Below are 12128 nucleotides of genomic sequence, written 5' to 3'. Positions count from 1 at the left end.
GGCGCCCCGAAGATCTGCATTTTAGCCTATGTATACCATCTCCCAGTTGAGAAACTTTGTACGACTCCAGGGAAGAAATTGATTTTCCAGTGTAACCACCCACATAGGAATGCGGGTGTCCCTTGATACTTGAAACTCTATCCAAACAGTGCCAGTAAGAACTTGTCCCCTCCCTTTTTTAAAACCCTGAATTTGCCATTTGAATAAAAAACCCTGCTGTGCAACTGTTTTTATTTTTATTTTTTTTAAAGATTTTATTTATTAATTCGAGACACAGATACAGAGAGAGAGAGCATGAGCAGGGAAGCGGCAGAGGGAGAAGCAGGCTCCCCGCTGAGCCAGGAGCCAGACGTGGGGCTCGGTCCCAGGACCCCCGGGATCATGACCCAAGCTGAAGGCAGATGCTTAACCATCTGAGCCACCCAGGCGCCCTGTGCAACTGTTTTTAAGTCCCGTTCGAGTCCAGGATGTGGACGACACCAATCGTGCCTTACCCGCTCTAACAATCCTGCCTTGTACATTGCTGAAACATGTTACACATTACTGATCATTATCTTCCCCTCCCAGAGCCCTATGTAGGCTCCTGCCAGGTACCTGGAGGCACTACCAATCTGAGTTCAATTACAGATGGTATCTTGAGTATCTTCAGCATTTTTTTTTGAGGGGGGGTATTTAGTTACATCTCATGATCATTGCAGTGTGGAAGGAAAATATAACTCATATCTGATTCGGTGCAAAATTGTGTATTGCACACAAACATAACCACTAATGAGTTCATTAAGTGTTGAATAATGAAGTAATTGGCGTTTTCAATGCTTTCTATTATGCCAAAATCCTTGGTGGGTGGTTATAAAAGTGTTTTAAGAGTTTTAATGGTATTTGGGAAATTAGTTGGGGTTGTTAGAAGGAGCTGGGAGTGCATTACTTTCCCCACTTAAAATAGTTGTTTATCTTTAAATTTTTTCTTTTTTTTAAAATATTTTATTTTATTTATTTGACAGAGAGAGAGAGAGCGAGAGCAGGAACACAAGCAGGGGAAGCGAGAGAGGGAGAAGCAGGCTTCCTGCCGAGCAGGGAGCCTGATGTGGGACTCGATCCCAGGACCCTGAGATCATGACCTGAGCCGAAGGCAGACGCTTAACCGACTGAGCCACCCAGGCGCCCCACACCTTTGTCTTTCCTTGCGACAGTGTTTCTAGGCCTGTTGGACTCCCTCTCCCAATCTTTTTTTTGGGGGGGATGTCAACCTTATTAAGGTATAATTTGCATACAATAAAGTGTACCCATGAAAGGAAGTGTTTGGATAAAATTGACAGATGCAGGGACGCCTGGGTGGCTCAGTTGGTTAGGCGACTGCCTTTGGCTCAGGTTATGATCCTGGAGTCCTGGGATCGAGTCCCGCATCGGGCTCCCTGCTCAGCTGGGAGTCTGCTTCTCCCTCTGACCCTCCCCCGTCTCGTGTGCGCTCTCTCTCACTCATTCTCTCTCTAATAAATAAATAAATAAATAAAATCTTTAAAAAATTGACAGATGCATAGATAGTGAAAACCACCACAATCAAGATACATGATATTCCCAGCACGCCCAAATATCCTGGTGCTCCTTTGCATTCTGTCCCTCCCTCCGCCCCCAGGCCCAGGCAACCACTGATCTGCTTTGGGTCACTGAAGACTAGTTTGCCTCCTAGAATTTCACATTAGTGGAATCCTGTAGCAGGTAGCTTTTCGCGTCCTGTTTCTTTTACTTAGCATAATGCCTTTGAGATTTAGTCATGTTTGTGTACATATCGGTTTATTCCTTTTTGTTTTTAATCACCGACGAGTATTCCACTGTCTGGGTGCAGGTTTGTGTATCCACCCACCTGACACGGACACTGGGTGGTTTCTGGTTTGGGGCTATCGTATATAAAGGTGCATATGTCCACAGGTGGTTTGCCAGCCATTGACTTTCCATAGCGAATCTTTTGTAATGCCCAGGGAGGATACACAAATATTTACTGCTTGGTAAAGGAAGCAGAGCATCCAATAGCGGTAGAGACTTGAACCTCCTTCCCTCTGGCTGTGCCCAGTGTTAACCCCTTGGTTGCTGGGGGTGGGGTGGGGGAGAGAAGCCCAGGGAGTCCCCATGGAAAGCCAGGGAGGTAATAACAGGGGATCCATGGCGATGACCGTTTACCAAGAGATCAGTAATCTATAATGTAATATTTTCATGCTTTAAGCACATCACGGCCACGTGTTGGCTTGTCAGCTCTGGGAAAATCCTCTGGGCTCTGCTGAAATGAAGGTCATAGATACTATAACCTACCTGCACATGATTTTATGTTATTTATTTTTTAAAGTTTATTTATTTTATTTTTTTAGTCATCTCTACCCCCAACGTGGGGCTTGAACTCATGACCCTGAGATCAAGAGTCGCATGCTCTTTCCGACTGAGCCAGCCAGGTGCCCCTGGGGCTCAGATAATTCTTAACCAAGTTTTTCCACGTGAGGCTAAAATTTGGTTAATATGCACTAGTATGGATGTGCTGGTTTTTACAATATCGAAATACTTCTGTTCTGGCTGGCTAATCATGCAAAAGGAATTGAGAAAGCACTAAAATTCAGTAATAACATATCCTAATATAAACTCATTAATTCAAGTTAATTGCTGCAATAGGTTTTCTGTCCTATTACTACCTAGTCGATAATAAAGATACTGAATACACAAAGCTGTCAAGCAGTTTTATAAAGGCTGCAAAAGTTTTTAGTGTAATTGTTATTAGTTCAGGAACAATGAAGAGAGGAGAAAACACCAAAACCCTATGGATGGTGCTAAGAGAAATTCTTTATCTGTTGAGACCCCAAGTCACCTAATGGCATTCAGTTTAATGGGAAGTTGCCAGAAGCACTTGATGTGGTTTTCTTATCAAATCACAGCTAAGCCAGGGTTATTTTATATATATTTAATATAATAAATAATTAAATAAATGAATATATATGTGTATATATATATTTAGCATATCAATCAAGAAATCGCACCAACAATTTCTAAGTAAGTTTCTAAATAAAACAAAATCATTGCATGATTTAAGAATGATTTGAGCTTCAGCTTATGTTCTTGGCAAACAATTTAAAGAAATATGTATATAGAGAGAGATCGTTCCCATTCTTCAGAGAAGAAAAAAGAAATATTTAAACATTTTGATGCATATATTGACGTATATATTAATTTATATCACCGTACCAGTTGCAAACGATTTTGAACATCACACTTCCTTCATGAATGTCCAACGGGACATTTCAAAACCGTATGTGACAAGGGCCAATGCTTTATTATGTGAAGATGCCCTGCATATTATGACATCTCCATCCCTGGGCTGTGCCTCCCAAGAGCCAAAAGCACCACCCGATCACAGTGATAACCCAAATCATCCCCATATGTTTCCAGAATGCTCCATGGAAACGCAACAGTCTCTGGGAGCCATTTGCGGGTTCAGTGGCTAAAAACAGAGGCTGTGTTCTAAGAAGTCGGACTTTGGATGTGGGAGCCACGTTTGAGAGTGGGCCAGATTTGCATTTATCTTCTCTTGCTGGTCTGTGACGCCTCCTCCTCCAAGGGCTTCCTGCTTCTGCAGTATCACCCCTCCCCCACACCCAACCTATAGGTTTGGGGAGGCAGTGACTTGCCTAAGATCACAAAGAAAATAAGTGGCCGCGCCAGGAGCCAAACCCAGCCCTGATTCCTGAGCCCTTTCCACTCAAGTGGCTCACAGCACCCCTGGGGGGTGAGCGTTCATGACCCGCATTTCCCAGGTGCAAAGCAGAGGTTCAGAGAGGGAGAGTCACCACGGCCCAAGTTCCCAATGGGAGAAAGTGGCAACACTGGGTTTTGACCCCAGGCCTCTCCCGCCTCAGAACCCATGGTCCCAAAAGCTGGGTGCACACACCCAGGGGGTGTGCGGGACAAGTCACTGAGATGAGCCAGGTAGACAAAAACCTCTAAGTTTATTTTAAATTTTAAAATGGGATAATTTAAGCCTCATTACTAATATACAGAACGATAGTAGTGCCTGTATATAATTTATAAATAAATACACATATTCGGGATACTTGCCCAAACAGCACTTACTCTTGGGTGCATGATCACAAAAGGAAGGCCGCCATGGCTTCACCTGCTAAGTGGTGCGGCCTCCCGGCACCCCCCGTCTCATGTAGAGTTACTAGAGAGGGGCAGAATATCCAACTTCAGTTGTGGGCTCCAGCCTGACTGGGTTCGAGTCCCTGCTCTGTCACTTCCTAAGCTGTCTGACCTTGGGCAAGTGACTTTACCATTCTGGCCTCAGTGTGCTCACCTGTAAAACGGAAATAATAGCAGCTCCCTCCCGCCTCAGAGGGTTGAGGTGAGAGATTGATCAGTTAATCCGTGTCCAACACCGAAAAGGATGCCTGGCACACCACACGTGCTGAGTAATGTGAGCTAGGATTGCTGTTTATCCCGCCTTGCAAGTGGGCTAACAGGTGCGGAGCGCTACAATGAGGTAACGCAGTTAATATGGAGTGGGTCTGGCATCCAGAACTCGGTTCTTAACCACAGCTGCAGCTCAGGGCTGAGCCTGTTTCCTCCTCTGTAAGATGGGGTTAAGAGCAGCATGCATCTCACAGGGCTCTCCCAGGAGGCAAGGAGGTCGCATTCTGGAAGAAGGGAGATAGTCATCCTGTCCCTCTAGGTACGGGGGATTAGAGAGACCAAAGGCTCAAGAGTTAGGAAAGCTACAGGAACGGGGAGGTCCTGGGCTTGCTCAGGCCTTGGCCCCAGAGCAGGACAAAGGCGCCCTCTAGTGGCGGAAGCAACCCCAGCAACCAAGAGTCCTGCGGGCTCTTCGCGAGCGAGACGCTGCGAGGGCACCCACTGAATCCTGGAGGAAAGTGATCCGCACCCAGAAACTGGGACACTCGCCCAGGCCCGCCCAACTAGTAAGTGGTAGAGCTGGGGTTTTAATCGCGGCAGTCCAGCCGCAGAACGTACACTTTTTCCTCTTTATAAGACTGTCCGTGCTCTAAATAAAACCCAAGCTCTTGGAAATCTTGGGCAGGGCAGGTCTTCGAGGTCCAGGCCCGTCCCCGGCCCGCCCCCCAAATGCCAACGGCGCCAAAGCAAAGGGCAGCTCCCCGCGCGTGAGTGTTCTTCAGACCCCAGGAGCGGGCGCTGGAGCTTCAGCCGCTTCCCGCCAAACTCAGGAGTGCCGGGTTGGGGTACTCGGGGTTCTCGATGACCCCGGGGCCGAACTTGAGCTCCAGGAAGCGACGGTAGTTGTTAGGCGCCTGCGCCACGAAGCCAGCGAAGGACAGGGGCACGAGAGGCTGCAGGAAGTGTTCGGGGAATTCGACATCCTGCCGGTGGTCCAGCCACGTGTCCTTGGTCATGACTCCGTTGCGGGGGTAGAAAGGCCACAGGTCCACGTGCAGGTGGTTGCTCTCGCTGTACTGCACGCGGAAGAAGTCGCCCTCTACGGCCTTCTCCCACACGAAGCCGCGCTCGTCCACCACCGAGCCCGCCTCGGCCCCCCGCAGCTGCTCGCAGTTGCCCACGTCCTCCAGGTAGATGCCCAGGTCCACGTCGTAGTCCCACGGGATGATGTCCCCGTGGCGGGCGGCCCCGAGCAGCGAGCCGCCCTCCAGCCAGTAGCGCACGCCCGCCGCCTCCAGCACGCCCACCACGTAGCGGGCGGTCTCGCGCAGCGCGCGCAGGCAGCACGGGGGCGTCCAGCGCTCCTCGTAGAGGTAGGCCGGCGTGTCGCCCACCACCGTCCCGAAGCAGCGCGGGCTCTCCTTGCTGCAACCGAACCACTCGAGGCGCCCGCCGTCCCCGCTCACCAGGCGGATGCCCAGCGAGCGCAGCAGCGCTGCCCGCCGCGCGCGCCCCTCGCGCTCCGCCTTCCAGCGCGCGTGGGCCGTGGCCAGGGGGGGCTGGCGCGCCGCGCCGAACGGCAGCTCCAGCAGCTGCACCGCCCAGCCGCGCAGGGCCGTCTGCAGGAAGAGGCCGGTGCCCACCGGCCGGGCCAGCGGCGCCGACAGGTTGAAGAGGTCGCGGGCGCGCAGGAGCACCACGGCGTCGCCGTCCAGGGCGTCGCAGCGGGGCGCGGAGGGCGCGGGGCCGTAGCGGGCCGTCCACTCCCGCAGGCTGACGTTCAGGGCCAGGCACCGGGCGGGGTTGGCCGAGGCGACGGGGGCGGCCACCAGGCGTGCCCCGCCCGCCCGGAGCACCTCCACCATGCGCTCCAGCTGGCCCGGGGCCTCGGCCCTCGCCCCGTCGGGCACCAGGGCCACGAACTCGGTGGCCACATAGGTCTCGGGGCGCGAGGCCGCGGCGGGCCGGTCCAGGGCGGGCTGGAGCAGCGCCAGGCGAACGTTGGGAACGCGGGGCAGGGCCAGGGGCGGGTAGGGGAGCGTGTCGGCGGCCACCACCACGGGCTGGGCTGCGTCCTGTTGCAAGAAGGAGTCCACCAGCTCAGGCACCGCGTTGTCAAAGGCCTCGAACTCCCGCACCAGGACGGTGACGCGGGGGCCGGCAGCAGCTCCACGGCGGGGACCCCGGGCCCGGGAGTTCCTGGGCTGGTGCTGCAGCCATGAGACATAGAAGAGGACCAGGAGGTTGAGCGTGATGGCAGCTGCCAGGGCAGCCTGGCAACGGGTGAGACGCATGGGGCCAAAGTCGGGCCCTAGCTGGGCTTCCAGGGCATCCTGGGGAGGGGAGAACGAAAGGCGAGGCTGGAGCTGGTTGTCGGAAGCCTCTTACCCCCCAGCCCCCTTCCATCCTCAGCGCTGCCCTCCTCTCCCAGCCTTTTCTCTATTTGGTTTCAGCTCTCCCACCCTAGCCCACCACTCTATGGCATTTCTGCGTGGGGACAGGTCTGTATCCTCCCACTGGGCAGGTTCTGAGCTTGTTTCAATCACTGCTGGGTCCCTAGTTCCACCCAGCACAGAGCCTGGTGCTTAGCAAGGTTTTATCAAACGATTCACCTTCCCTTCTTCCTTGTTCAGTCGCAATTAATCTTTATCCTTTTCTTTGGCAACTTCTCATTCAGGTTTGGGTTCAGTTATAAATGTCCCACTCCATTCCCAGGCCCAGCTTGCACGTTCTGCTCCACCATTCCCTCCTCCAGGAAGCTCCTGCCCCAGATCTGTCTGTCCTGTCCCTCTCACACTCTGGCTCTGGCTCCCGGGTGAGGCTGCTGCCTCAGCATTGGCCCGCCAAGCCCCTCCCCCACTGTCCCCTTCTCACTTCCTCAAATCCTGTGCCATCTGGCCATCTCTTTCCCGATGGTCTGCCAGATCGCTTTGGTTTTGCAAGAGAAGCTAGAAGTGTTTTCTTAAATCACAACTATCCCAATTTTTAATACTGACCACTACTTAAAAAACAAAAAACAAAGCAATTTTACCATATGTATTAACTAACTAGAATTTAAATAAAAGCGTGAAATTAAAAAATAAAAATAAAAATACTTTGAATGCTAAGTCCTATCAAATAATAAATAAAAGGACAAAAATAAAATAATTTTTTTTTTTAAGGGGAATGGAGGGGCACCTGGGTGGCTCAGTCGTTAAGCGTCTGCCTTCAGCTCAGGTCATGATCCCAGGGTCCTGGGATCGAGCCCCATTTCTGGCTCCCTGCTCCTCTCTCCCACTCACCCTACTTGTGTTCCCTCTTTTGCTGTGCCTCTCTCTGTCAAATAAATAAAATCTTAAAAATAAATAAATAAATAAAATAAAAGGGGAGTGGGTAGCCTCTTTGGATAAGCAGCTGTGGGCCATAGGACACACCCACCCTTCACTCATCCCCGCACTCCTAAGCAACCCCCAGATGGCGCTGTCTCACTGTCCCCATCACAACGGGAGGCTCGGCTGCTCTCCAGAACTCCTACAATTCGCTAACTCACTCTCTGGGCTCTGAGCAAATACTCAAAAAAAAGTTTAGCCAGGAAGGATTTCCATAGGTTTCTACTCCTCCCAGAAAGGGGGACATCAGAGACCCAGCTAATCTTCCTACCTCCTAAATACTTCTGACCACAGCTCCCGCTTCAATCCTGGTCCACCCAGATCCCCGCTCAGCCTCCCCTGGTCTCCTGAGCAAGTCTGCTCCTCATGGCAGCCAGAGGGGTCTTCATAAAGCACGAATCTGACCTCTCCCTCCCTGCTCAGAACCTGCCATGGCTACCCAGTACAGTGAGGAAAAAGTTTAAGTTTCTTACAACCTCCCACAAGACCTTGGGTGACCTTGGGTCTCTTGCTGGCCCACCAGTCCAGCTCCATCTCCTGCCATGTGTCAAACTCTGTCTAAGCCACCTTGGACTTTTCCTCCAACAGATGTTATTTCTAGGCCTTTGTACATTCTGTTCTTTCTGCTTAGAAGATTCTCTTCCCGAACCCCCCTTCTCCCCGTGCCTCTTTTCTCCTCGAGAACTCCTACTTATGCTTTAGGCCTCAGCTCTGATGCCTCCTCCCCCAGGAAGCCCTCCCTGAACCCCAGGCTGGGTCAGAAGTCCTCTGTGGGCTCTTGAAGCCCCTGGGCTCCCCATCCCAGCCCTGCCCGTTCTAGTTGGGCATCATCCGGGGATGGGTCTGTCTCCCCTACGAGACTGTGAGACCCGGGAGGGTAAAGCCAGGGCTTCCTCAATCACCTCCGTGTCCCTGGCACACAGGTGGGTACTGAAAGTGCACTTGGTGGAAAACTGATGCCCAAGGCCAGGGTTCTCCGAATCTATAAGGCCTCAGGTTCCTGAAGTCAAACTCTGTACTGTGGCTCAGGGCCCTGGGTCCTGCCTCCTCGCTCTCTTTCTCTCTCCTACCAGGAATGCCCTCCTCCCCCTCTTCATCCATCCCAGGCCTGCTTACCCTTCTCTGACCCAGCTCGGTGGGCATTTAAGAATCTGAGTTGCACTTTAAGAGCAACTTCTTAATCTTTAAAACCTTGGAATCGCCTTCTGGACCTTAGATTGATTCTTCCTTCCTTCAGTTCTTCCCTCTCTGTGGAACTCCTACAATACGCCAGGCACTGTTCTAGGCACTGGGGACCCAACAGCGGACACACAGCACGCAGCAACAAACAACTCTGACCTCACATTACTGTGGGTGGGGGAGGAACCTTTGGAACCATAGAATCTTCGGGGTCTTAAAAATCTTAGACTCTCAGAGCTTATGTACACAGAAGCACAGGAGAGACTACTGACGGTTCTAGAATCTTCTAAAGATTCTATAGAGACCATCTTCCTGCTCTGCCCTCATTCCCCACCCCCACCCCCCAGTCTGTTCCCCACTCGAAGCCCAGAGGGATCCTGTTAAAACTCAAATTAGATCCTGTCCTGCATCTGCTCAAACCCTTCTGTGGCTTACAACTCACTCAAAGGAAAAGCCAAAGTCTTCACTGGGGTCCGTAAGGCCCCATGTGATCCCCCAGCCTCTCCCACTGACTCTGTCAGCTCCAGCCACACTGGCCATCAAATACGCCCAGGGGACTTCAGCCAAAGTACTGGCTAGTCCCTCTGCATGGCTCCTCCCTCATGGCCCTTGGGTCTCTGCTCAGATGTCACCTGTCCAGCGAGCCCTTTCTTTGGCCACTCTTTTTTTAAAACGTATCTCCCTATGACCCACATATTTCCTGTGCCCCATCCCTGCGTTTTTCTCCCCTAGTCATGATCACGTAGATTTTACTTATTATTTTGTTCCTTGCTGTGTGCTCAGAACGCAGCTCAGTGCCTGGCACATGGCACGTGCTCAATAAATGTGTGCGGCCCGAATGACTGACTCCAGCTGTTCAGACGGGGAAACTGTGGCTCAGAGACAGAAAGGACGCAGGGAGAACCTCCCAGGCCCTGGCTCTCGGCATGCTCTGTCTGGCTGACTCTGGGATACGAGGTGCCCAGCAGGAGAGAGGACAAAAATCGGGTCCTCAGAGACCAGTGGCTACGATAGCCAGACCAGCAGGTGAGGGGACCAGAGAAGAAAGAGAAAGGAATCATCCAGTACCCTGACACGGTTGGTCTTGACTTCCCCAACTATAAGGGCTCAAAACTCCTTTATCGAGGCAAAGGGTATGAATTGCCGAGAGAACACCTCTTTCCCAACCCCTCCCCCTAGCCACCCAGTTGATTCTGAAGGTCTGAATGTTCTGTTTCTCTGAATCCCAATACGATGATAGTACCAATAATTCTAGCTGCTCATGATATGCCAGACCCCTGCCTAAGCACTTTGCTTAAATTACCTTGTTTAATTTTCATGTTCTGATAACATTTAAAGATGAGGAAAAAGCAGTACAGAGAAGTGAAGTCACTCATTCAAGGCCACACAGCTGGGAAATGGTGGACCCAGGATTTGACCCACAACACTGGCTCTAGAGTCATGTTTTCAACCAAGAAGCTCTGCTGTCTCTCTTGGGTCCACTCAGACAGCCCAGCTCGCTGTCCACCTTCAGTGAGCGTTCTGCGGCCCTAATCTGACGGGTGCTTTTCAAAGCTGAATACGGCACATCACTTAATGAATTCAACCCATTAACTCAACAGACAGATGTTTACTGAGTATCCTCTGTGCCAGACCCTGTGTTCTAGGGACAGGGAAAGATCGAAGCGGTCACTGGGCAGGCCCTCCAGAGGTAGGAAGACAAAAACCACACACAGAACTTACAGATAGGTCAGGAAACCAGCAGGGGGTGTGATAGAGAAAAGGTGGTCAGGGGAGGAGAGGACACTTAGGCTGAGACTTTGTCTCTCCATTCCTCACAAAACAGTGTAAGTGGATCCAGATTCACGTTAGGCTTAGGTTCACCCAGCCTGAGCTCTGCTCTGGACTGGGCCTCAGCTGCTGCATCTGTGGAATGGGAACGTGACAGGCAAAGAAAATGAACAATATGGGGGAAGGGCAGTTTCCACAGGAGTGCTGGTGACACTGAGGAACTTCTTACCTCCTAGGTTGCTGCAGGACCTCCGGGTGGGCGGTTCCAGCCCAGCTCAGCTGCACTGCTGGGGAAACGAGAACCAGAAAACCCCAAATCAGCCAATTTTGCACAGTAGAGTATGATTTCACCTTACCTACAAAAGTGGCAATGAGAAGGTCAGAGAATCCTTTACTCTTTGAAGTTCCATAAGCTCAGGCACCACCTGGGGTATCTCAGGAATGGGTGGGAAGGATGTCAGTTATGATAGTAACCTATAACCATCCCTTTCTTATGAATGAATGTGTCCAGAAAGGTGGGGCTAGAAGTGACCAAAGCTGTTACCATGACAACCTCTTCCCTAGACCTACTCCATCCCGAGACACAATCTTAAAACTGTCTCCTACCTTGGTGGGCCTGGTTCTTAGGGTCACGGGAAGGGGTACTGTCCTTGTTACCATAGTAACCAGGGGTTGGCCTTGCCTCTTTCCACCTCCTGGTCCAGGCCCTGTAACCATAGCAACGACTCCTCAGCAGAGCATCTTCTCTAAATAAACACACCTGGTTGGTTTGGTCCATGGACCTCCCACGATGAGAAAGGGGCGGGGGGGGGGGGGGAGGGGGGAGGGGAACCGGTTACCATGGTAATGCCAACTGGGTGGCTAGGGGGAGGGGTTGGGAAAGAGGTGTTCTCTCAGCAATCAGTGTCCTTGGGGCTGGGGTCCTTTCTACCTGAGTGCTAGGTGAGGTTGCCATAGTAACCAAATGAAGGTAGGGGCAGAAGGACCACCAGGGACTTAGGTTACCTTAGCAACCTCCTCCTGGTGCAGGGACAGGAGAGGTTTGGGGGTCCATAACCACAAAGGGGGACGATTCCAGGCTGGGGAAGGGTTACCATGACTACCGACCTGGACCAGGAATCAGAGAGGATGGGGCCATTGCTGAAACCACCCCTGGTGGTCGCCCTTTCTCTCAGAGGGACAGTGTCAAGGAGAGTGACATTTGGGTCTGGAGGGGGTTAGAATTTTTCTTTGGGGCGAAGCAAGAGGAGAGGGGCAGAAAGCGGTTCCTCCCAAAGTCCAGCTCTTCCCAGGCGCGACCCTCGTGCTGGGCCTGGGTCTCAGCGCTCCTCGGGGCGCGCGCCTCCGCCCCGCCCCTTCCCCCCAACCGCACGCGCGCGCGCGCTTTCGGGGTCGACCCGGGTGGGCGAGGCGCGCGCCCGGCCT

The 12128-nt window shown here is 52.1% G+C and overlaps 1 protein-coding gene across 5 annotated transcripts in view; it reads right to left on the bottom strand.

The window, feature by feature from the left end:
• Window positions 1-3964: 3964 nt before the first annotated feature.
• Window positions 3965-12128, bottom strand: part of FKRP (fukutin related protein) — an 11438-nt gene continuing 3274 nt past the window's right edge. For 2 of the 5 annotated variants that reach the window (XM_078063796.1, XM_036114013.2), the window contains exons 2-4: window positions 10933-10990; window positions 10656-10838; window positions 3965-6719 (exon numbers count right to left, since the gene is read on the bottom strand). In XM_078063796.1, coding sequence (XP_077919922.1) covers window positions 5193-6680 — 1488 coding nt within the window. In that variant the 5' untranslated portion in view covers window positions 6681-6719; window positions 10656-10838; window positions 10933-10990 and the 3' untranslated portion in view covers window positions 3965-5192. Of the gene's footprint in view, window positions 6720-10655; window positions 10839-10932; window positions 10991-11810; window positions 12082-12128 lie in introns of those variants that run through there. The other 3 variants (XM_036114015.2, XM_036114018.2, XM_036114017.2) reach the window with 3 other exon arrangements.

The sequence above is a fragment of the Halichoerus grypus genome, chromosome 15, assembly GCF_964656455.1.
Source record: "Halichoerus grypus chromosome 15, mHalGry1.hap1.1, whole genome shotgun sequence".
NCBI lineage: Eukaryota > Metazoa > Chordata > Mammalia > Carnivora > Phocidae > Halichoerus > Halichoerus grypus.
The sequence above is the reverse complement of the archived record's forward strand: the minus strand, read 5'-3'. Positions and strand labels throughout refer to the sequence as shown.